Below are 24,543 nucleotides of genomic sequence, written 5' to 3'. Positions count from 1 at the left end.
CTTCCTGGATTGAAGGGAACACTAGTGTTTTGCCTCACTCATCTTCTGCCATGAATACTCCTTAAACAAAAACAAAAACATTTAAACTCATTTTCTAGCCTTGAATGGTATCATTTAATGTTCTTAAATCTCACCTTTTAGCCTTGAATGTTATCATTTACTGTTTCTTTTGCTGGACTGCTCCTTAAAGACAAACAGTTAGACTCTAGAACTCATTCATATTGCTTGACTGTCCCTTTCATGTTTCTTCCATGAATACTCCTTAAACAAAAACAAAAACATTTAAAGTCATCTACTTGCATTGAATGAAATAATTTCAAGATGATGGATATACTTCCAACAGAAGTCACCAAAATGATTAATATTACGATCCTTTAAACAACTCCTTCGAAACAAATGATTTACTATAACACTGGTTCATTCCCCACCCATCAAGTACTTCAAGATCACCTCCCTTAATGAATCTGTATATTTACTAGTCAGTATACAGTTCCCTTTTTGTTTTATAGTTGGTTGTACATTTTGTAGTTCCTACTTAGTTATATAGTGTGTGTTCTTGGTCAGTTTTCTGTACATGTTTCCCTACAGTGGCCAAGTTGACCTTACATTGTTCAGTTCCCCTTTTGCAATATGTCTATACTTTTCGTTTCTTTAACTTTTGCAGGTTGGAACGTCATATCTCTAATCTTAACACGTCAACTGTGAATCGGTACATTTTCATTCCTTATATGTTCGTTTTTATTGTTCAACTAAACTGTACAATTTTACGTTCCTTATCCGTCAGGCCGTTCCGTTGTATTTGGATAGTTTACAGTACATTCTTCAGTTCCCGATTTATTCTCTTACGCAGAATGAACAGAGAAAAAATGGCGTCCCAGTCAATTGAAGAGTCCATTGGTGAAGCAGAACGTGAATTCTTCAGTCCCCACCCATCAAGTACTTCAAAATCACCACCCTTAATGAATCGGTATATTTTCATTCCTTATATGTTCGTTTTTATTGTTCAACTATACTGTACAATTTTACGTTCCTTATCCGTTAGGCCGTTCCCTCGTCGTTGGAAAGTTTACTGCATATTCTTCAGTTCCCGATCTTTCTCTTATGCAGAATGAACAGAGAAGAAATGGCGTCCCAGTCAAATGAAGAGTCCATTCGTGAAGCAGAACGTGAATTCTTCAGTCCCCACCCATCAAGTACTTCAAGATCACCACACTTAATGAATCGGTATATTTTGTTCAACTATACTGTAAACTCTTACGTTCCTTATCCGTTAGACCGTTCCCTTGTCGTTGAATAGTTTACGGTACATTCTTAAGTTCCTAAGTAGTTATACAAGGTGTGTTGTACTTGATCAGTTTTCTGTACATGTTCCTTCTCCTCTTCACCTTATTCCTGTAATTATTCAGGTTTGAACTTGAATTCTTCCCTTCCAATGCTTCAAATTTGTCAAGATCATCACCCTCAATGAGTACAGAAGCAATGAATCGGTACATTTTCACATCTGTTCTCCCCGTTTTGCAATATATCTATACTTTTCGTTTCTTTAACTTTTGCAGGTTGGAACGTCATATCTCTAATCCTAACACGTTAACGTCGAATCGATAAATTTTCATTCCTTATATTTTCGATTTTATTGTTCAAGTATACTGTACAAATTTAAGTTCCTGATCCGTTAGGCCGTTCCCCTGTCGTTTGATAGTTTACAGTACATTAGTCAGTTCCCTATTCCTATATATCTATATATTTCTTTAACTTACGCAGGTTGGAATGTGGTTTTTTCATGCCTAATTCGTCAATTGTGCCTCGATCATACACTTCAATGATTCCACAAGAGTTGAATCAGTACAGTACTTTGTGTGTTATACCTTTTTTTTTACTGGGAGTTGTAAAATGTCTGGTTCACAATTAAATGTAAGGTAAATTATTCCGTTCCTGGTTTTAAACTTTGTGTATTTTTGTAGGTCGCCCAGTGATTTCTTCTTACTCCCGCCTTCTAACCATGGTGATGGTTCCACTGCTCTTGTCAGAAGAGAACCTCTCCGGTCTGAGAGTTGGCCTGAAGTATTCACCCATGAGGGTCAAGAATTTCCTGGCGGTGTGATTGCATTTCGCCAGGCTCTCAGTCGATACTCAATCAAACACGGTTACAATTATGTGTTTGTGAAGAATGACCGCGATCGTGTCACCTGTGTTTGCAAAAGTACAAAATGCAAGTGGAAAATACACGCGGTTGCTCCTCTTAAGTCGAGATCTATGTTTATCCTGAAAGCCTATAACCCCGTTCACACCTGTGAAAACTTCATCACTGGTGTACGCAAACCTCGACTATCGGCTGAAGTTGTTAGTTTATTGATTACAGAAGACATTAGAGAGAACCCTACCAAGAGCACGAAGGATATTGTTAGTTCCTTCAAAAAAGATTATGGTATTAAACTGAGTTACTACTACTCATATCATGCTCGAAATGCGGCAATTTGTATAGGATTTGGTGATGAAGTTGATTCCTATGCAAAACTCTCCTGGTATGTTGATGCTCTGTCAAGATCTAATCCTAACAGTCATATCGATCTGGAAGTTGATGAAGAGTCGCATCGTTTTGTAAGAATTTTCATTGCTCTTGGAGCATGCATAGAAGGTTACAAGCATTGTAGACCTCTGATATTTGTTGATGGTACGTTTGCTAAAACAAAGTATAATGGATGTATTCTTGCTGCAGTTGCGAAGAATGGAAACGACGGTAATTATTCTATTTCTCTTGCAACTGTTCCTCGTACATTTTATAATTGTCAGAAGACTAAACCGTTATCTGTCCATTTGTTAGTTCCCGAGATATGCTTACATTTACAGGAAACAGTAATGTTTATACTCAATCATTGTGTTGTACGCAGGTTTTTTCATTCTTGCCTATGCTGTTGTTGATGTAGAAAACGATCACAACTGGCTCTGGTTTTTTGGGAACTTGAAGAATTGTATAGATATTGGTGAATCACTTACTTTTATGTCTGATAGGCATAACGGTATATTAAATGGTGTTCGGAATGTATTCCCATCGGCCAACCACTCCTATTGGGTGTGGCATTTGTGGAACAACTTGAATTTACGAGTTAGAAATGGTGCCAAGAAGTCAGATTATTTCCAGTCGTTGATGTTCAAAGCGGCTCGTGCACTTACTGCCTCAGACTTTAGCAAATACACTGGGGAGATTTGTGTAATGGGTGGGGCTGGAGCTGAAGCTTTTTTGAACTCAGTCGACCCTGTTCATTGGGCAGATGCCTTCTTTCCAGGGAAAAGGTACGGTTTAATTTGCTCTTCCTTGTCTGAGTCCTTCAATTCATGGATCCGAGACGAGAGAGTTATGCCAATAACAGTCATGCTCGATATGCTGCGAATGAAGATCATGAATATGATGAACGAGAGGCGAGTTGAGTCATCTAGTTGGTCTACCTTCTTATGCCCGAAGGTAGATAAAGAAATGCAACTGCGTTACAAAGTGGCTTGTAGTTGGACGTGTGTCCAGTCCGGAGAAGCTCAGTACGAGGTATTGTCTATGCCCTCCCATTCAGTTGACTTGGCCCTACGGACTTGCACTTGTCGCAAGTGGCAAGTAGAAGGCATACCATGTAAGCATGCGATTCTGTGTATAAAAATGAACGGTGGTGATGCCTCTTCATTTTTTGATTCCAATTTCACTACCGAAGCCTATTGTAAGACGTACAGTCATCCCGTTAAGCCTGTACCTACGTTTGATGAGCCTAAATCATATGACCCAGACACGATGATTCTTCCTCCTCTCACAAAGAGACGTCCTGGTAGACCTCGTACCACTCGAATTGAAAGTGCCGGGTATTTTCCCAAAAGACAGAGGGTGTGTGGCAGATGTAATCAACTGACGACCCACAATCGTACATCTTGTAACGAACCAATATAGCGATGGGTTAGCACTTATCTATCTGATTTTGTTTAGCACTTCTTCAAGTGCCCAGTATTTTGTTAGCACTTCCTTTGGAAATGTAAGTTTCTTTTTGTTGTCTACTGTTGTATGTAGAGTACATTTCATGATTCGCAGTAGATGTGTTTCTTTATAGTAAACTGTTTTGTTTACGAAACAGAACATTGTAAAACTTTCAGTACATTATAAAACTGTCAGTACGTATGTTAATGCCTGTGTGTACATTATTGTATTTTGTAAGTTTATTGGAACAGAAACATTGACAGTAGATCCACCACCATTGTTAGAAGGCGGGAGTTAGAGAAAATCACTTGGCGGCCTAGAAAATATACAAAGTTTAGAAGTAGGAACGAATCAATTTACGCTACATTAAGTTGTGAACAAGACATTTTACAACTCCCATTCCAAAAATAGTATAATGCTACCAAATGTGTTATTTGATAGTTTCTAACCACTGAGTACCTTTCACATCTTGTGTCCTTTGGTCGAAACTGTACATAATGATTGAGTCTAAGTTGTACAAGTTTTTACCCTTCAAAAAGTTTTGTTGTCCACCACCAAACGGACAGTACATTATAGAACGGACAGTACATTAGATAACTGGCAGTAGATTATGTAATGTCTTGTACCTGTAATGTATGTTGTATGTGTATTTGATAGTTTCTAACCATTGAGTACCTTTCACATCTTGTGTCCTTTGGTCGAAATTGTACATAATGATTGAGTCTAAGTTGTACAAGTTTTTACCCTTCAAAAAGTTTTGTTGTCCACCACCAAACGAACAGTACACTATAGAACGGACAGTACATTAGATAACTGGCAGTAGATTATGTAATGCCTTGTACCTGTAATGTATGTTGTATGTGTATTTGATAGTTTCTAACCATTGAGTACCTTTCACATCTTGTGTCCTTTGGTCGAAATTGTACATAATGATTGAGTCTAAGTTGTACAAGTTTTTACCCTTCAAAAAGTTTTGTTGTCCACCACCAAACGGACATTACATTATAGAACGGACAGTACATTAGATAACTGGCAGTAGATTAGGTAATGCCTTGTACATGTAATGTATGTTGTATGTGTATTTGAACAGAAACATTGACAGTAAAGTATAAAACTGACAGTACATTATCTAACTAAAATACCTTTGGTCGAAGTTGTTGAATTTTAAAACCTTAACTTAGTTTTCCGCTCTGGCATAATACAAAACAGAAGTATTTTTCAGTACAACAGTAGTTAATAACATTTCCACAACATTTTTTACAATTATCAGCTCTCCTTTTACATCATCTTACTCCAAGCCTTTTGTGACTCCCTTAAAATTTTGTACGTCACCTCCGTTCTCATTCTTCTAGCTCTGTCGCTAAATTGTTCGGGCTGCGTGCAACTGTTTGGCATGCTAAAGTCTTGACTGTCTATGAATATTCTTTCCAGATGCAGCATTACGTAAAGACCGCAGTCCGGTCTGCAGGATAAAAACAAATTTTCATTATACGAAGTTGTAGCCATTAGAAGAAGTAAACAAGAGAACAACTCAATGTCTAGTGTACAGTAAGTTATAAAACTGCCAGTGCATTATGTAATGTCTAGTGTACAGTAAGTTATGCTTTGTGTGTTTTGGAACAAATCAATTTATAGTAAACTATAAAACTGATAGTGCATTCTGTAATGTCTAGTGTACAGTAAGATATGCTTTGTGTGTTTTGGAACAAATCATATTATAGTAAAGTATAAAACTGACAGTAAACTATCTATTTATAGTAAACTATAAAACGGACATTATAAAACTGACAGTGAATGGGACTTACTCTTCCCCTTGCTGTGGACATTCTTCTTCCCTTAAAAATGGGATCTTTTTGTTCAGTCGTTTTCGTCCGTAGTTCAATTCATTTAACACACCTGCAAGGAGTATTGCAAACTCCCTTGCATTCTTGTTGCACGTTTGAGCCAGCTGTCGATCATTGATTAGTGAATTATAGTGTATCCAATCATTTTCATGGAACCTATACACCAGAAGCGTCCAGTGGTAACCATAGTATGCATCATCGGTGTATGGTGTGTTAATTGGAACACACAACGCTGAGGTATGGCCTCTGATAAACTGCTCCTTAATTCTGGTCTGTAAATTTGCAGTTATTGTATCGGGGTGCCGTTTCTGGTTGATCAACGTCTGCAAATTACCAATAATACATTTTAACAAATATTTGATAGTAACACAATACAAAAAGTGCGAAGCAATCTTACGTAGAGGATGACTGACAAGAATATGATCTCTTTGCTTTTGTTATCTGGCCTGCTGTGAAGGTGGTTTTCAAACCAATCGATGATTTGAGAGTCGCACTCTCTATACATCATTAGATCATCTAACTCTTTTCCACTTAGACGGTGTTCATTATCTTTCTTCCACACCTCCAGTCTGTACCGTACATTTCATAATTTACGAGACATTCAATAATGTACGTGACACATTCAAATGTGTAATAAATTAAAATATTTACAGGAAACTTACTTTTTCCAGCCTTTCTTGCAGAACTCTAGCTGTAGAGGTCTTTCTTTCTGAAGCACATAAAGCCAAAGCCCTCCTACTTTCCAGTCACCTCAGCTCTGTTTGTCTTCTTTGTTCAAATTCATGGATTCCACAGCCACAATTTCCTTTCCCGTATCTGCCTTGAATGTCGCTTTCCGCACACGTGGGTTTTGCTTCACCCTTCTTATAAGAGAATTCTGAAGAGCCTTTGACCCTGATTCTCCTTTGCTTGCCACTCTCTTTGGTGGGGAAACATTTTTCTTTAGCACTTCTTCGACTGACTCTTTGCCAATTTTGATTATATCTGCAAAATCAGAATTAGGTGGTGCTGCAAAATATCTGAAGTATTATGTTTGCTGATCCCTTCTTCTGGTGGTGTCCAAACCACTATTTGAAGGAGTTGAAGGAGATGTCCTTCGACCAAGGTGACAATGCGAACAATTTGTCGGATAGGACAATTGATGTGGAAGATCATCAAGTCCGATTGATTTAGGGATCGTAGAGTTGTAGCTAGAGACCAACTACGATCGTCGAATTACGAAGTAATTCGCGGCTAACTTCGATCGGATCCTACAACGGGTTACACATAAGAGTGACAAATTGATCTAGGATATGACTAGTGGGAGTGAGATATAATCATGGGAGTGTCCCATAAACATATCTCATAGGCCTAAAAGGAATTAGGCAAAGATAGTACAAAAAGGCCAAAAACAGGGTTTTTGGGCCTAGACCGGTTCGGGTACTTCTAGGACTCGGATTGGGCTGAATTTTGGAGGGTTAGTTTCTGATATAATAAACATTATATCTGCCAATTTTCGTGGTGTTTGGACACCTCCTCCTTAGGGAATTGAGAAAATACCAATAGTTGCTATTTTCGACTATTTCCCTAAATCTTATTCTAAAGGGTGTTTTAGGAAACCTAAAAGGAGGTGGATTCTTATTAGGGTTCTATATAAACACTCTTAGGGCAGAGAATAAGGTGTGGAATTTCTCTCTAAGCTTTTTACTCTACCACATCAAGTAGAGAGGAGAAAGTGAGCTAATTCCCATTACTATCAATCTAGTCAAAGAAGAAGGTGTTCTTCTTTTCCAACCACCATTGGTGTGCTAGCTATACAACAAGGTGGGAGATCAAATTGATTGCTCGTGTCCCAAGTAGAGGAGCTACACTTGAAGCTCTTGGTCTTCTTCAATCAATTCAACTAGTTCGAGGGAAAAGCGATTAAGGTAATCTACTATCTCCATTAGATTAATTACTAGTTTTGCATGTGATCCTAGGAATACTAGTGTAGACATTAGATGTCATATTTCCGCTATAAACACTAGTAGAAGGGTGTAAATCCCTACAGTGGTATCAGAGCCTCTTGCTATTAACAAGTTTTTGCTAAGAATCGAACTAATTTATATGCTTGATAGTTTGAAAATTGAGTTTATAAAAGTATTTTAAAAAAGGTATTTTAACTCATAATTTGATGGGATTCAATAAATTTTCAAATTGAGAATCACATTGATGATTAAAAGTGTTTTAAAAGTCTCAATTTGATTGAATTTCAAACTAATCCATGCTTGATTAAATTGATAGTTATGTTTAAAAAGATTTTAAAACATAAAATTTGATTAATTTTGAATTGGATTCAAAGATTTTTCAAAATTGATTTCAAAATTGTTCTTTGAAAAATTTCAAAAACCTAGATTTTGATCCAAAATTGGTTTGATTAAGAGTTGTTTTTAAGTTTTGGAAACTTTTGAAAAACAAAATTTTGGAATTTTAGAATTTTAGAAGTGTTCTAAAAAGAGTAGTTTTGACTTTAGGAAGCTCTCAAAACAAATTTGGAAAAATTTAAAAGTTTCTAAAAGTTTTAAAATTTTTTTAGAAGTGTTCTAAAAGGAATTTCAAAAATTTAAGAAAAGTTTTAAAAATTGGAAAATAGCAACTTAGAGTTGCATAAGAAAAAAAAATAAAAAATTTCTTTTTGGAAACTAGGGTTTTGAAAAACCCTAGTGTCCGGCCAGGAAGCTTCCTGGCCGGACCAGAAGCTCCTGGATGCGTCCTCTGGACGCGTCCAGAGCAGCTGCTGAGACGCGTCTTGAAGACGCGACCAGCAGCTGCGACAGAAGCTTCTAGACGCGTCTTTGAGACGCGTCCAGAGCAGCTACTAAGGACGCGTCTTGAAGACGCGACCAGCAGCTGCGAAGGAGCTTCCTGGACGCGTCTAGGACGCGTCCAGAGCACTCGACCAGACGCGTCTTGGAGACGCGTCTGGGAGGTTCTGGGTGTCTCGGACTAGTCCGAGACACCTAGTGCTGGTCCGGTCCAGTACCAGACACGTCTAGGACGCGTCTGGTACATGGACTAGCGTCCTGGCTCCGGCCAGGACGAGACCAGGCCTTGATAGGCCTCGGCCAGGACATGCCGGCCCTATGGGCCGTGCTATGTCCGGACCTTGTCCGAACCCTTTTTGGGCTTGGGCCGGGACTTGTCTAGGACTTGTCCCGGGCTTTTTCGAGGCTTTTCGGACCACGAAAAGGGACCATCATTCGAGTGGGAGTTTTTGCCAAAAATTTTTCCGATTCCAACCAAATAATTCCAAAATCAATCCGGGCCATCCAATAGCCCAAAACGGATTTCTCTTTAAATTGATTTATGAAATCATTAAGAATCGAACCAATATTTTTTCCGAAATTGACCCGGGATTCCTCGAGCCCAAAACGGAGTTTTTCTTAAAGATGAGTTTAGAAATCATAAAAGATAAAACCGGAAAGCACCATTAGTAGAATTCTTCGAATTTAGACTTAAGGTCCGTAATGTGACATGTGATGTCAACAAAAGTATCTCCCAAGATAATCATGCATATATAATTCTTAGCCTTGATATATTATATGATTGCATGTGATGTGAATGCGGAAAACTAGTATGGCCATAGATTTATTTCTTTATTCTTGTTTTAAGCACGGATGGGTGCATGCTTTGTAATTAATTTTAATTTCAAGTTTATACGATCTGCGAATCGTTAGAGTCTTGTAATTAGAGTTTAGGGTCTATGAGTCCATTGAAGAAACTCGAGGATGAAATCCAAAGGCGAGTGGGAGAAATCAATGGAGGTTCAAAGATGGCGATCTAAGACGAACCAAAAGGTGAAACAAGAAGAAAACCAAGGGTGATTAGATCTTCTAGGTTAGGGGCCATACTAGGATCCATGTCTGCTTGATTTACTTTCTCGCGCGCATTTACTTACTTATTTACGCTTTATGTCGTGGATGTTAGTTAGGCTAAATAGTTCACTATAACAAACGCTAGACTAGCGTAAAAGTCCCCAAAAGTAATCTTGAGTAATCGCCTATCCAGATTAAGACACTCGTTGCGCCCTTGTTCGAGGAAGGTGGGTCGGCCTTCGCAGAGTACCTCCTCTACCTTGGGACAATGCGGGTAGGTCTATAGAAGAGGCCTACACGTCTAAATGGTTCTACTCAACGAGATCAGCAAGAGAGTCTTGGATACTCGAGGCAAAAGGATAGATTAGTCATTCATTAATGAAATCTATCAACCAAGAGTCATAAGGTATGATCAGTGAAGTAGTTCGCTCACCCGGAACGACGGAGTCAAAGGGTAGGGCCTTCGTCTGCTTTACTTCGAAGAACTGGGGTCTTGAAATCACTTATTCAATCGGGGACGATTTTATATTGAATAATGTGGGAAAACTAATGTTTTTCAAAAACGATAACGAGTTTTAAAACTTTGCCATTTCTTTTATGTAGTTCAAAGATGACAAAAGATATTTTCAACTTCCGCTCACTTCTCGACAAGGAGAAGCTGAATGAGCACAACTTCCTTGACTGGGAAAGGAACCTAGGAATAGTTCTCAGGATGGAAGGAAAGCAACATGTACTAGAAATTCCAATTCCTGTATTGGATGATAATTCGACTAAAGAAGAGATAGATGAAGAAAGGAGTGTGCGGAAAAAGGCAGAGCCCGTAACTTGCTTAATGCTAGCAACCATGGAACCGACTCTGCAAGAGCAGTTCATAGACATGGATGCTTACTCCATGATGCGACAACTTCGGGAAATGTTCCAGAAACAGTCGAGATTGGAGAGGTTTGAAACCTCTAAAGCGATTATGGACATGCGCCTTGAAAAGGGAAAACCAGTTGGGCCTCATGTTCGTCAAATAATCAGGCTCATAGGCAAACTGGCTAAACTAGGTTTCCCTTATAGCCAACAGACAGCTACCGACACTATCCTTCACTCCCTCCATAGTGGTTTTAATCAGTTTAAGATGAACTACAACATGAATGGATGGGATAAAACGTTGGAGGAACTTCATTCTATGCTTCTAACAGCCGAAAAGGACGTCGCTATAGTGGAAACTAAGAAGGACGTTCTTATGGTACAAAAGGACAAAGGGTTCAAGAAAGGTGGAAAACAGAAGAAGAAAACCACGTCAAAAGGTAAAAGCAAACGAGTTGCCAAACCTAAAGACAAAGGTCCTCCTCCTGACACCAAATGTTTCTACTGTGATGGCAAGGGCCACTGGAAAAGAAACTGCCCTAAGTTCTTGGAGGACAAAAAGAATGGAACAGTGGCTTCCAATTCAGGTATAAACAGTTAACTTATCAAATACTGAAAAATTCCCAAACCTTGGTATATGATACCTAAAATTTCCCTTTCATTGTGAATGTACAGGCGCAGCTGGGAACTGAGTATTTGGCTAAGGAAGACAAGATCCAAGAGGGAGCAGAAGCCTCGACTGCTAAGGATGCTGAAAGGGATCGAAGTCTACTTTAGGCACTATTCTAGATTAATCGTTTTCTAGTTTTTTAACATCATCTCTGTACTAAGTATTATGGAGAATCAATAAAGAACTTTATTTCTAAATTGAGATGTTAATAAGTGCTAAATTTAACAAACTATACCAAAAGATTCTAAAATTGGTCAAAAACCTATAAGATAGGTTCATCCCAATCGGAAAGGGATGAGGACAACAAGTCCACTATAACCAAAACATGAATCAAACTGACAAGAAAGAAAGCCTTGAGTCAAAAACAGAGATTGATCTTCAAACGTACTTCTAACCTATCCATATTTGGAGTGTCCAAAAGGATTAAGATGAAAAACACGAATCAAACTCTATCCTCCAAAATCCATTTAGTCTAGACATAGCTTCTCACAAAACTACCAAAATTCCGTCTAACATCTAAGCTTGTAAAAGCATTACAAGAACTAGCTAATATCTGACGCAATTTCTTTTGAAAGAAATTTGGGCTTCTTCCACAACCAATCAAGAGAACAAAGTGTTTGTTGCTCATGATAGTATTCTTCTAATAATTAGCACACCTGGTCGTCTGGGAGAAAAACACTAATTATTACAAGAATAAGTGGGAGAAAAGTACAAGTCGATTTAATTCGATCATGAGAAAAATCATGGAGGGTCATGAAGAACAATCATGAAACTTGTACAAGACGATTAAAGTCGACCAAGAGCAACAAACTGCGGCTCCTCGGAAAAGGAAAGGTTAAAGACATGATCTTATAAACCCACCGCACAAAAGCGAATGTCATTCGCCGGAGAACTCTCAAAACAAGTGAAAGTGTCTCTAAAGGAATATCTTAAAGTAATTGAGAAAATTCCAAATTGTTGTTCAAAAGCCCTAAAAGGTCAAATCTCAAAGACACAGAAAATAAAGGTTATTTCTGAAGAGATAAAAGACCTGCGCAGAAACGGAAACTGACTCTAGATTTTGGCTAGAACCCAAAATCATCGTGGAATCCATATCTCGTCAAGACATGAAGCTTGATAATTTAAGTCAACAAAAGACCTAAATTGGTTTTCCAAAATAGAAAACTGAGAAGGATGGAAACATTCGTGTTTCCCGAAACGAGACAAGAAGAATATAGATTCTTCCAATCAAGTTATGTCCACAAGCATGCTTCAGAAATCTATCGACGGATTAAAAGCACGCAAGAGTTAGAATCTTCGATTCAAAAGGCAATCAGAGAAATTTGATTCCTGGAGAATAAAGAAAATCTTGAATCACGAGTTTCAAGAAGGTAAGTGGGAGTAAACAAACCTTCCGGGTCCGTATGCAGAGTACATACAAAAGATTGAGTACGACATAAGGTGTTGTATAACAGTAACGAACTGACTCAATAAAGGACCACACACAAAAGGATAAAATGCCATTTTGGGCATCTAAAGATCTATAAGCATAGATCAAAAGGATGATAGGATTAGAGAGACTCAGTACGCTGAGATGCTTGAGATCCGAAACAGAAAATCTAAGACTCGGAAAGTCTAAAAGAATTTCGACCCAAAAACTCATGACAGAGGGCGTTGCAAAACTCGGAGTCTAAAAGACACCGATAAGCTAGCACGCATGAGAGAGACATTTATGTTCGAAAACATAAAGTCAATCATGTTGGACATGATTAGCATTTAAACATCCGAATTCGGATTGGAAAACCGAAACACTACTTAGTACATCCTAGAAGGCTAAAGGATGAAGTAGTACAAAGTTGAACATGTCATCGTAGCAAACTTCCAGACATGGAAGGAAAGTAGGCTAAAAGTGTTTTAAGCCGGGAACTGTTGCAAATACTACACAAAGAATTAAAGGCCTTAACTCTAGTAAAGATTACTAGATATTATCAAGGTTGAAGATAGTAATCTTCAAATTAATTGATAATAAAAAAACGGTCAATAGGGACAGCCATTTTACCGTATGTCCCTAGTATTTTCAAAATAGGGACCATTTTTTGATATCTGTCCCTACTAAGATTACAATAGGGACGGATAAATAATTTTAGGGACAAAAAGTAAATTGCGCTTCAAAAGTGGTGAAAATTTCGCCCAAAAATTGGCGCAAACAGATACTCCTTTCCCCCCCCTTGGTTTCTCTCACCTCTTTTTCCGTCCCCAAGAGTTGGCGCACGATTTCTTCTTCTCGTTCTAGTTAGAGTTTCCCATGACAATACGATTTCCCTCTCTATCTTCCTCTACACGATTTCCCTCTCTATCTTCTTCTACAATCAGAGTAATGGCTTATGCAATTTGTTCACCTTCTTCTTCTAGGGTTTTCTGGCTCTGTTGGCATCTCCTCACCGCCAGGTTTGGTTCTTCCTCCTCTTGGACATCTTGTCTTCTTCTTCTTCTTCTTCTTCTTCTTCTTCAAATTAATCAATTAATACGAGTTTTTAACATGAAATCTCAATTACGTTTTGCAGCAATCTTTTCTATTTCAATAAGTTATTCAATTGACTTCTAATTTCCTCTACGTCAAGGAGTCAAGGACTAGTTTTAATTAGGGTTTGACGTGCAAACGTATTGAATGGACAAATGAGAAAGGACACCAGTTGTATCTTTTCATAAATAATCATTGTTGGTGAGTACGATATGGTTATAATAGGTACATTTGGTTCATATCAAAACAGTTCTGTTATAGTTTTGATTATAACCATAGTTAAAAAATTCAACAGACTTCGTTGCTTGTTACTATATATCATTTATTATGACACCTAGGATCATCTGCTCATTTATCAAGGCTTTTGTATTTAGGGGTGAGCATTGAGCAACAGTAGCTTGCCGACCATTTAGGATCAGGCAGAAGCCAAATCAGTCAGCATGGAGGAGATGATTTGAAAATAATCATTTTCTTCACCTTGTTTGTCCTCTTTTTGTTCTCTTTTGTTTTTCTTATTCTTCTTCTTATTGTTTTGTTTTTGATTTTTTCTCATATTCGGCTAGTCTTTTGTTTTTTAAAATGTACCCATCTCTTCCTCACAATGCTTCAGAGTTGTGGTTTAATGTCTCCATTGAGGAAAGAGAAGCTGGATTAAGGTTCAGGGAAAGTTGGATCAAATTGGTTTTGTTCCAGTCTTATTTGAATGGTTGCTTTGTTGGACATATGATTACTGAGCCTTGCGTCGTATATTGTGTGAAATATGATTTAGCAATTTCTCTCCCTCTTCTCCGTCTACTTCCGTGATTTATCCAATGCTTTCTTTTGTGGTTTTACTTACTATTACATATTTTCGATGGCAGAGTGCTATCCATGTTCAAGATGATGTGCACGCAAAGGATATCAGACTGGTATGCATAGAATTATTTAACCATGTGCAATAGTAATAATTCCCGCAATGAAAGTATTATGTATAGTCTTGACCTGTGATATTTGTGTCAATAAGGTTTCGAACAAGCTTTATCCGCTTAGCTTTGCATCAACAAATGTCGAAGAATTCGCTACAAGTATGCTATTATCGGTTGTGGATCATCAAGTATTAAATACAAAGGCTGCACAAGCTGACTTGTCTGAGACAAAAGCAGAAGAAATGTATGTTTCCGCTTATTGGTTTGGCTAAAGCCCTGATTTCTCCTCTTCAGGTTGGAGATCAGAAACTTCTACAACTGGAGCTTCTGAGAGTGAGTCTTCGAAACTCACCCAACCAATTGTGTGCAGTGTTCCAACAGTTCCACTTTCCCAAGCACAACGCTACATGTCGCTATTTTTTTCTCTATGCTCAAAGGTACTTTTTGGAACCTGTTTGATATGTTAGATCGAATTTGTGTTGGGGTACTCATTTTCATGTGCTATTGCTTTTTTTGCAGAAACCTAGTCTTCTTCAACTTGTATTTGATGTATATGGATGGACTCCTAAGACTGTTAAACAGGTATTTCTTATTGTTTGGGTTTTAAGCAATTGCAAAAACTAGATAGTGATGATATAAACTGCCAATGACATGGGACATCTTACTATCTGTTCTGAACAAACAATTTGACGCAGGCTGTTCATAGGCACATCCCTAATCTTATGAGGAATCTTGGGTCATCATATTCTGATTTTTTGCCTATAATATTTGATCCCCAACAAGGAAGCGAAAATCTTTTGATGCCGGTAGTTTCATTTTTTCTCCTTAACACTCAATTTGCTTAGCCTTTGCCTCTATGTCTATTCATGGATGATAGTGACTCATTACTATTTTTCTGGAAGGTGTTACAAATATTGACTGAAGAGACTTCTCCTTCTGCGGATCTGATTCAAACTGTTAAAAATCTATATGAAACAAAGTTAAAGGTTCATTGCTTTCTCTAGCTTCAGTTTTTCAATATTTGAAACTTTTTCTCAGTTTTTATTGTCATTGACTCTTATTACCTTACAGGATGTTGCGATACTTATTCCGAAGTTGTCTTCTCTCTCCAAAGATGAGGTATCCTTTTCTCTGTGCTTTTTCTCGTCTACTAAATTGTAACATGGACTCGCCACTCGTGTAAGAGTGTGTATGTGTCAGTTAAATAATTATTTACACAATAATGTAGAGTTCAATAATTAATTAATCACTAGTGGATGACACAAAGTGACAATTTCCACAAAGCAGCTATTTAATTGGTACAAATTTATTAATTTTTTTTTTGCCTCTGATAGGATTTTTTTTGTTGAGATTATAGGAAATTGTTTTGTGCATAAGTATAGATGCATTGAATTTTGTCCTTGTGTTCTTTGCTAAGGGTATAAGTTCACATGAATTGTCATTTGCATTATATTTTTTCGATTTTTATTATCAGACACAAACTGATACTTGAGATTTTGCAGATTGTCTATGATGTTACTGCCATGGAGAGTTTCAATCACCTCAAGCAGTATTCAATGAGATCGATAGATATGCAAATGATAGTGTGTGCAAGTTTCTGGTTGGTAACAAATACGATTTGCTATGTCAGACCCGTTTAGTAACATACATCTCGGATGTTCTTTTGTTAATATTTGTTAAATACTCTAGTTAGTAAAAGTTGACAATAGCTACAAATAATATTTTGATCATCGATGTTTGAATCCGTTTTAAGTGGAAGTATCAAATTTATTTGATTACAGACAATTTGTATTTAAATATATCTGCCTCAAAGGAAATTCTCGCAATATTTTTAGAGACAGCTCATAGCTTTCGCAAATGTAAGCCATATAAAAATTCTTGTCGAATTTGTACGGACGGAAATTAATCGTCTTCAATGCAATACAAAAAATTCCCCCCAAATTTTTAGGGACGACTATCAACTGTCCCAAAACAAGCAACAGAAATTCTCGCCAATTTTAGGGACAGATGTCAGTTGTCCCAAATGCAGACGAGAGGTTATTTTTGCCAAACTTTCAGGGACAGTTGATCACTGTCCCTAAAATCTTTTCTATAGGGACAGTCGTTAATCGTCCCAAAATTAGTATTGGGGACGGAACACATCTGTCGCTATAACTGTCCCTAAAACTATTTGGGACGCCACTGTCTGGGACAGATAGAAACCGTCCCCAATAGTCTACTAGGGACGGTTTTTACGTTTTTGGGACAATTTTAGGCCGTCCCTAATGACCCTTTTTTTTGTAGTAAGCAAAGTTTAAAACCGACTACCACGGTAGTCAAACTAAACTGTCACCTAAGACATAGTATGAGATTCATACACAGTCTAAGGCATGAGGTGTAATTTTAAACCTCGACAAGTAAAACTGAGTGGGTAAAAGGAGTTTTACGGAAGAGGCTCAGATTTACAACTCTCGTTATCAGAAATAATAAGAATTATTTCACCAGTCGTCTAAACTTGGTTTAGTGTTTAAACGACAGTCCATAGATAATAAAACGTTCCGAATAGGTTTGTCAGATACGTGATCTGATGAATGAAACCCTATTAAGTGAACTTGGAATATTTATTATCAAAAATCCCTGGTCCAGGTCATTGCATGGACAACAATGACTCACGAAGACTAGCACGGGAGTCGATGGGTTAGCGCAGTTTCATGGGCTATAGGAATAGTATATTCTATTCGACTACGTGGGTGTATAAAAGGTTTATACACTGGATAACCCTCAAATGAGAAGTACATCATTCGTGATGAACGTCAATACTTCTCATAAAGACAATTGGAGAAATTCCTCAAAACATGAGTGCTCCACTCATCTTATGTAAGGAATGCCCGACTTTGGTTCCGTTAAACGCCGCGCCGTAAAAGGAGGTTATAAAGACGGATACTGGGAAGGACAGGATAGACATGAAGTTAAGTGGGAGCGCAAGAATGGATTGTGTCACCCTAATCACATTAGGTACAAAGTGTCTCAAGGCCACTTGATGAGTAGCAACTGAAAATGCGTGGCCGCGCTCAAACGGATTAAAAGTTAATCGTTTGTCTTTTACAGTTGTACTCGGATATCAAGAAAGTCTGAATGATGTGACGTATCAGATGGGATACTAAATTGACACGGGAATCGAGGCATTGCACTTGTTCTAAGTCCAAGTGGGAGTCTGAAGGAGTTGAAGGAGATGTCCTTCGACCAAGGTGACAATGCGAACAATTTGTCGGATAGGACAATTGATGTGGAAGATCATCAAGTCCGATTGATTTAGGGATCGTAGAGTTGTAGCTAGAGACCAACTACGATCGTCGAATTACGAAGTAATTCGCGGCTAACTTCGATCGGATCCTACAACGGGTTACACATAAGAGTGACAAATTGATCTAGGATATGACTAGTGGGAGTGAGATATAATCATGGGAGTGTCCCATAAACATATCTCATAGGCCTAAAAGGAATTAGGCAAAGATAGTACAAAAAGGCCAAAAACAGGGTTTTTGGGCCTAGACCGGTTCGGGTACTTCTAGGACTCGGATTGGGCTGAATTTTGGAGGGTTAGTTTCTGATATAATAAACATTATATCTGCCAATTTTCGTGGTGGTTGGACACCTCCTCCTTAGGGAATTGAGAAAATACCAATAGTTGCTATTTTCGACTATTTCCCTAAATCTTATTCTAAAGGGTGTTTTAGGAAACCTAAAAGGAGGTGGATTCTTATTAGGGTTCTATATAAACACTCTTAGGGCAGAGAATAAGGTGTGGAATTTCTCTCTAAGCTTTTTACTCTACCACATCAAGTAGAGAGGAGAAAGTGAGCTAATTCCCATTACTATCAATCTAGTCAAAGAAGAAGGTGTTCTTCTTTTCCAACCACCATTGGTGTGCTAGCTATACAACAAGGTGGGAGATCAAATTGATTGCTCGTGTCCCAAGTAGAGGAGCTACACTTGAAGCTCTTGGTCTTCTTCAATCAATTCAACTAGTTCGAGGGAAAAGCGATTAAGGTAATCTACTATCTCCATTAGATTAATTACTAGTTTTGCATGTGATCCTGGGAATACTAGTGTAGACATTAGATGTCATATTTCCGCTATAAACACTAGTAGAAGGGTGTAAATCCCTACACTATTTGTGTGCAGTCAATTCCCAGATCAAAGCTTGGTTCCGTTAGTTGGTTGTTGCTGATTGTACTACCCTTTTCTTCACTTGCTACATTTTTTTAATACAATGTTAGAGATTAGGTTTGTTAAATAATTTATAATCACTATAATAACATAAACTTCATCTATTTGAATCAAAAATATGCGAATCTTACCTTTTAACAATTGAACTTTTTGTTGTAGTTTTAGTGTTTCCTCTCTGTTATGAATCCTCTGAAGCCAAGAGTCATCGTCGCTCGATAAATTAACGTCCTTGCCCCAAAGCTCATCTCTCTCATCCTTTCCGTCCTTCTCTTTGTATTTATCTGTTTTTATGTAATCGGGAATTAATATATGTCATTGATATTTTCAAATTTACGGGTAAGAAAACAACTGAGGATGCATGGTAAAGTTCCCGATCAGTAAACTCAATCCCAGTACCCGTTTAGTAACATGTAGTTAAACGATATGCAGAATAACATGAATTAAAGTTCTGTTAAAGTAAACATAAGTTCATAAAAACCTTGACTAAAAGGAAACCACCTAATATGTCATAAAGTACCTTTGTTCAAGCCATTTTAATACGATAACCACTAACACTAAACATGTCATAAAACCTCCTATCCTTAACTACTCTTTAGTACTATTTAACTTTGATTGAAATGAGTTTGACTGTAATCGAGATTAGAGATTGCCTTTTCCTTTGCCGGCATGCTTTTGCTTCTTTGCATCATCCTCTGACTCGGACGATTCATCATGATCATCTGTTTCACTGTCACTTTCCTCTGCTTGACCGTCTTTCACAGTTTCTTCTTCACTTTCAGTTTTGTCTTCATCACTTTCACTACTTTCTTCTCCATTTTTTTCTTTTATTTCAGTTTCCTTCATACCCTCATTTATCTGCATCTGTTCTTCTTCACTACTCTCACTGTCGGTCTCACTCTCACTTATCTGACTTTTTCCGGCCTTATTAATCTCATTTTTCTCCACTACTCTCACTGTCTCTTTTTCTTCACTACTCTCACTGTCACTTTCCTTCTTACCCTCATTTATCTCCATCTGTTCTTCTTCACTACTCTCACTGTTGGTCTCACTCTCACTTATCTGACTTTTTCCTGCCTTATTAACCTCATTTTTCTCCACTACTCTCACTGTCTCTTCTTCTTCACTACTTTCACTTTCACTATCACTCTTACCTTCCTGGTTCCCCTCATTTTTCTCTATCTCCTCTTCTTCTTCTTCTCCACTCTCACTTTCAGTTTCACTTCCTTTTTTATTCCTCTCCTCATCCTTTTCTGTCTCACTTTTTTCCTTACCCTCTTCTTCTTTATCAGTTTCACCACTATCAGTTGCACTTCTTTCTTGTTCCTTCTCCTCTTCTATATTTTCCTGTCCTTTATCCTGCTCTTCCCTCCCATCACTCTCACTTACATTTTCTTCTTGTTCTTCCTCCCTTGCTGCTTGCGTAGTTTCTTCCCCCTCAGGTTCTAGATGTTCTTGACTTGGACCCCCTTCATATGTTGCTGTTTCCATTCTATCTTTTGATTGCAGCACATCGGAATAAGCTTTTACAGCTGAGTCTCTTTCTGCGCATGCTTTGGCCAGCTCCTGTCTCAAAAGGGAGATTTCTCTTTCTTGGTTCTCTATTCTTTTCAACAAATTGGTTAAGCTCTTTGGATTTTCTCCTTCTGACAAAATTTTACTTTCAATATCATTTTCTGGCCAGATTCTTCTTTCATATACCTGCAAGATTTAAAAAAATAAATCAGAAAGTAACATAACTTACTGAAAATTAGACAACTGACAAGACATTAGAAAACTGACGGTTAATTACCACACTGACAGCACATTATAAACCTGTTGATACATTAAAACACAGACTGTAAATTTGTTACTACAGTTTATATGTTTCAACTATTAGATGCAGAATTTTACCTGGTCCTCTATAAGATTCTGAAGTTTGTCGTCGAATGTCTTATCGATTTCTTGCAAAGACCATCTCACCAATCGAGGCACTTCATCCTTAACCTTGCTTATTCTATCGTAGCATAGAGTATGCTCGCAGAACCAGATCTATTCAGAGATAAAATCAATTATATAACCAATAAAATGTCACTGAATATACCAACTGTGGTGAAAAAAATAATACTTACTGGAAGGACAATTAGGCATCCAGAAGCTTTGATTGGATCGTGTGGGTGCCAACTGATCCTGTCCATCATGTACGCGTGCACTGCTCTTGCCCACGATACTTTTTTTATGGTTTCCATCGATTCCAAGAAGTTGAGGAAGATTGGGGGAATGGAGTAACCAGTACTCGAAGCAAAGAGTAGATTAGCAGATAGTGATAAGATTACCAGCTTGAAAATATCCATATCATCCACATCTTCATCGTCTACGGCTTTGGTTAGAGCATCGGATACCGAGTGACATGTCACATAACCAGGTACTTCTCCGAAATATTTGACACAGAAGTCAATCTGCGGTTGCCTTAATACCTTGGTCTTGGGTATCACATCTTCCATTTCCCCCTCCATTGGCAAGCCCAGGATGAGAGCCACATCCTCTGGTGTCAGTTGAAGCTCTTATCCTGCCAGTGTGAATCTTTCAGTCTTGGTATTGTAAAGGCTGAGTAATTCAAAGATAGCTTTGTTTGGACGAACGGGATTTGCCATTTCCATCTTGTTGTCATTGAAGGCTCTCAATAGGTATTTGAAAGGAGTCTCATCCAACAACTCCTTTTGTCTGTCACTCAACTTAAAATAAGTTGTCTTCATTTGGTCCCAAATTTTACGAAGGGACCACTTGTATGCCTTTGACAGTTTGCTATTAAGTTTGTCGGGTCGGTTTTTCAACTCTTTTCCGCTCTGTTCACTTGCCTCTCCTTGAGCTTTTGATGGAGCCTTTTTTTTCGTTGAGGACCCTCTGGTTGTTGGGTGGCTTTCCTCTTGCCTTTGGTATTCTTCACTATTTGTGGTTCCGCTTCCTGCGGGAACAAATAAGTTTACAGTAAATTAAAAAACTGACAGTATGTTATATATTTCATTCTGTACTGTATGGTATGCTGTGTGTGTTTGAACTAATTTTTTTACCCTCAATTATATCACTTACAGTGCATTATGTAATGTACAGTGTACAGGATGGTAAGCCATATGTGTATTGGAACAAATTAATTGACAGTAAACTATAAAACTGACAGTGCATTATGTAATGTATAGTGTACAGTATGCTATGATTGTCTGTTTTGGAACATATCAATTTACAGTAAACTATAAAACTGACAGTGCATTATGTAATGTATAGTGTACAGTATGATATGCTTTGTGAGTGTTGGAACATATCAATTGATAGTAAACTATAAAACTGACAGTGCTTTATGTAATGTATTGTTTACCATATGGTATGCTTTGTGTTTTTTGGAAGAAATCAGTTTATAGTAAACTATAAAACTGCCAGGTCATTATGTAATGTATAGTGTACAGTATGCTATGCTTTGTTTGTTTTGAAACATATCAATTTACAGTAAACTATAAAATTGACAGTGCATTATGTATTGTCTAGTGTACAGTAAGGTATGCTTTGTCTGTTTTGGAACAAATAAACTTATAGTAAACTATAAAACTGACAGTAAACTATCTATTTACAGTAAACTATAAAACGAACATTATAAAACTAACAGTGATCTTGACCAAAGCTTTGTCAAACAGTAAAACGAAATACTTTGTGCATGGGAACTAAAAAGTGTCTAGACCTCTGGATCATGTACATGAAACTAAAAAGAGTTAGGATGGTAACAGTAAAATACTTCAAAGCTTTGTCAAAAAGTAAAACGAAATACTTTGTGCATGGGAACTAAAAAGTTTCTAGAATACTGGATCATGTACATGAAATTAAAATGAGTTAGGTTCGTAACTGTAAAACACTTCAAACCTTTTGTCAAATAGTAAAACGTAAGGATTTGTGCATGGGAACTAAAAAGTTTGTAGAGCACTGGACCATGTACATGGAAAAAAAAAGAGTGTGGACTTTTGTACCTACATCTTCCCCCGAGGGCTACTCCTTGTTGGTTGCTTTTCTTTCATCTTCTTTTCTTTCACTGATTTCGACCTCGTCGTTGCTGGTTCAGTAGGGATTTTCTTTGGTGAGGTTTTTTTGTGCTTTTCTTCACCATCTGCAAACAGGAAGTTAAATTTGTAACAGATTTCGAAGGAAGATTTAGGGTTTCTCGTCAGATTTAGGGTTTTTCTTCAGATTTAGGGTTTTTCTTTTTGTTAAAGGAAACCTAATTTTTTTTTTTGAGAAAACTTACCTTTGATGAAGAACAACTTCAGAGTTTTTCTTTTACTGATCTTGCACTAACGAAATGAAGAACAACTTGAGAGTTTTGAACTGGTTTTTAGAGAGAGAGAGTGAGCGGTTTTCTTTTCGTTAATGGGGACGAAGAATCAGGAGTAATGGAGTAATGGAGAGAGTGAGCGGTTTCCAAAACTGAAAGGCGTGGGCTCGAGGTAATGGGGAAGTGACGTTGGCGTGGAGCAGTCATTCCAAACCTGACTGGACGTCAGATTTTGGCCAAAAAGTGGGTCAATTTCGCGCTTTTTTTTAATGGCAAATCCGTAATATCATAGAAATCGAAGGTCTTTGAGTTTTCCAGTTTCAAGGGGCTGACACTTTGGACCTGATCCTTAATTCCGGACTGCCTTGGGCCCGGTCCTCATTCTTCCCCTCATTTTGGGCCGTTTGCCCAAGGCCTCTTTAAAACCCTAAAACTAACTAATTCAAGATCAAAACAAATTTCTAAACCCATCCTCGGCAGCGGCGCCATTGAATTTAACCTAACCTAAATAATAGGCTAAATCAAACTCGTGTTTTTGTAATAAAATAACCGCAATTGCATGGGTCTTTGTAGTGTAGGCCTAGCAAGTACGGGTGGATCCTACGAAGTCAAGTTGGATAATCTATTCTAATTCTAAACTAGTAAGGAACGTTGAGATTTGTTTTTTATGATAAAATTAAACAAAGCGAAAATAATAAATGATCGAAAGAAAATCAGTAAGAAAAAAACCTAGAGAATTTGAATCCACCCTTGAACACTAAAAGAAAACATATAACAAATTAATCAAAACTTCATTTCTTATCACTCAGACTTTAGGATATGAAATATCTAAAGTTCGGAAAATGTTTTCTTTGAGACAATCTTGGCTATTTATATATCCACCATTGCTTTCGTCATCAGGTGATTTATAGAGACGGCGACCCCAGATTCTCTCAGGAAGTTTCTCCCTAGGATGACGTTGTAAGCATGTAATTTTTCGACTATGGCGAAATTGAGCATCATGACTTTGTTTGCTACTCCGGCTCCGATTAGCATGGGAAACGATACGATCCCATCGGTTTCGACTTGATTATCACCGAATCTTGTGAGGCAAGATTTGTAAGGTTTGAGGTATTGAGAACTTACCCCAAGTTTCTAAGAGAAAACATAAAATATGGTTTATTCAACTACAGTCCTTAATTATTTAACTTCAGCCCATTTTTGTTTCCATCTCAGAGTAAAAGAAAGAGAGGAAAACTCGGGTAAACCCTTGCAAGGTATTTGGAAGGAGAACCTGAAGCATCTTTTAGGCTAGTCCGCTAGTGTATCACTATGTCTTTGATTTTCCATTGTAAAACTTGGAAATGGCTCTCCTGCATCAACCCCCCCCCCCCCCCCCCCGATGATTTACTTATTACATTGAACAAAGAGTGTGAGTTTTTTATCCAACTTTCATCAATAAGATCAGAAGGTAAAATCTACAAATTTCAGTTTCAGAAAAATGG

At 37.7% G+C, this 24,543-nt stretch overlaps 3 protein-coding genes across 6 annotated transcripts; 2 read left to right on the top strand and 1 right to left on the bottom strand.

The window, feature by feature from the left end:
* The first annotated feature begins 3,145 nt into the window (after positions 1-3,145).
* LOC147537779 (uncharacterized) lies at positions 3,146-3,928 on the top strand. The gene has a single exon (XM_086642844.1). The coding sequence runs from the start codon at positions 3,146-3,148 to the stop codon at positions 3,926-3,928; it is 783 nt and encodes a 260-aa protein (XP_086498970.1).
* A 9,368-nt stretch (positions 3,929-13,296) lies between these two features.
* LOC147537778 (uncharacterized) lies at positions 13,297-16,376 on the top strand. Of its 4 annotated transcripts, none has more exons than XM_086644594.1 (9): positions 13,297-13,581; positions 14,029-14,562; positions 14,658-14,803; positions 14,930-14,996; positions 15,079-15,141; positions 15,255-15,365; positions 15,462-15,545; positions 15,631-15,678; positions 16,062-16,376. In XM_086644594.1, the coding sequence occupies exons 2-9, from the start codon at positions 14,467-14,469 to the stop codon at positions 16,197-16,199; spliced, it is 753 nt and encodes a 250-aa protein (XP_086500720.1). In that variant the 5' UTR covers positions 13,297-13,581; positions 14,029-14,466; the 3' UTR covers positions 16,200-16,376. The 4 variants fall into 4 exon arrangements, with proteins under 4 accessions (XP_086500720.1, XP_086500721.1, XP_086500723.1 ...); XM_086644595.1 differs by having other exon boundaries at positions 13,386-13,581; positions 14,658-14,718; positions 14,854-14,996; XM_086644597.1 differs by having other exon boundaries at positions 13,452-13,581; positions 14,515-14,803.
* Positions 16,377-19,167: 2,791 nt separating this feature from the next.
* LOC147537777 (uncharacterized) lies at positions 19,168-22,172 on the bottom strand. Its single transcript, XM_086644751.1, has 3 exons — positions 20,877-22,172; positions 20,659-20,796; positions 19,168-20,466 (listed from the first exon to the last, which is right to left on the bottom strand). Exons 1-3 carry the CDS (start codon positions 21,258-21,260, stop codon positions 19,408-19,410), a joined length of 1,581 nt encoding a protein of 526 aa, XP_086500877.1. The 5' UTR covers positions 21,261-22,172; the 3' UTR covers positions 19,168-19,407.
* Positions 22,173-24,543: the final 2,371 nt, after the last annotated feature.

This window comes from Eschscholzia californica, unplaced genomic scaffold (genome assembly GCF_041429995.1).
Source record: "Eschscholzia californica isolate CP2 unplaced genomic scaffold, dmEscCali1.0.p SCAF_5, whole genome shotgun sequence".
NCBI lineage: Eukaryota > Viridiplantae > Streptophyta > Magnoliopsida > Ranunculales > Papaveraceae > Eschscholzia > Eschscholzia californica.
Note: the sequence above shows the minus strand (reverse complement) of the source record. Positions and strands in the feature narration are given on the sequence as shown.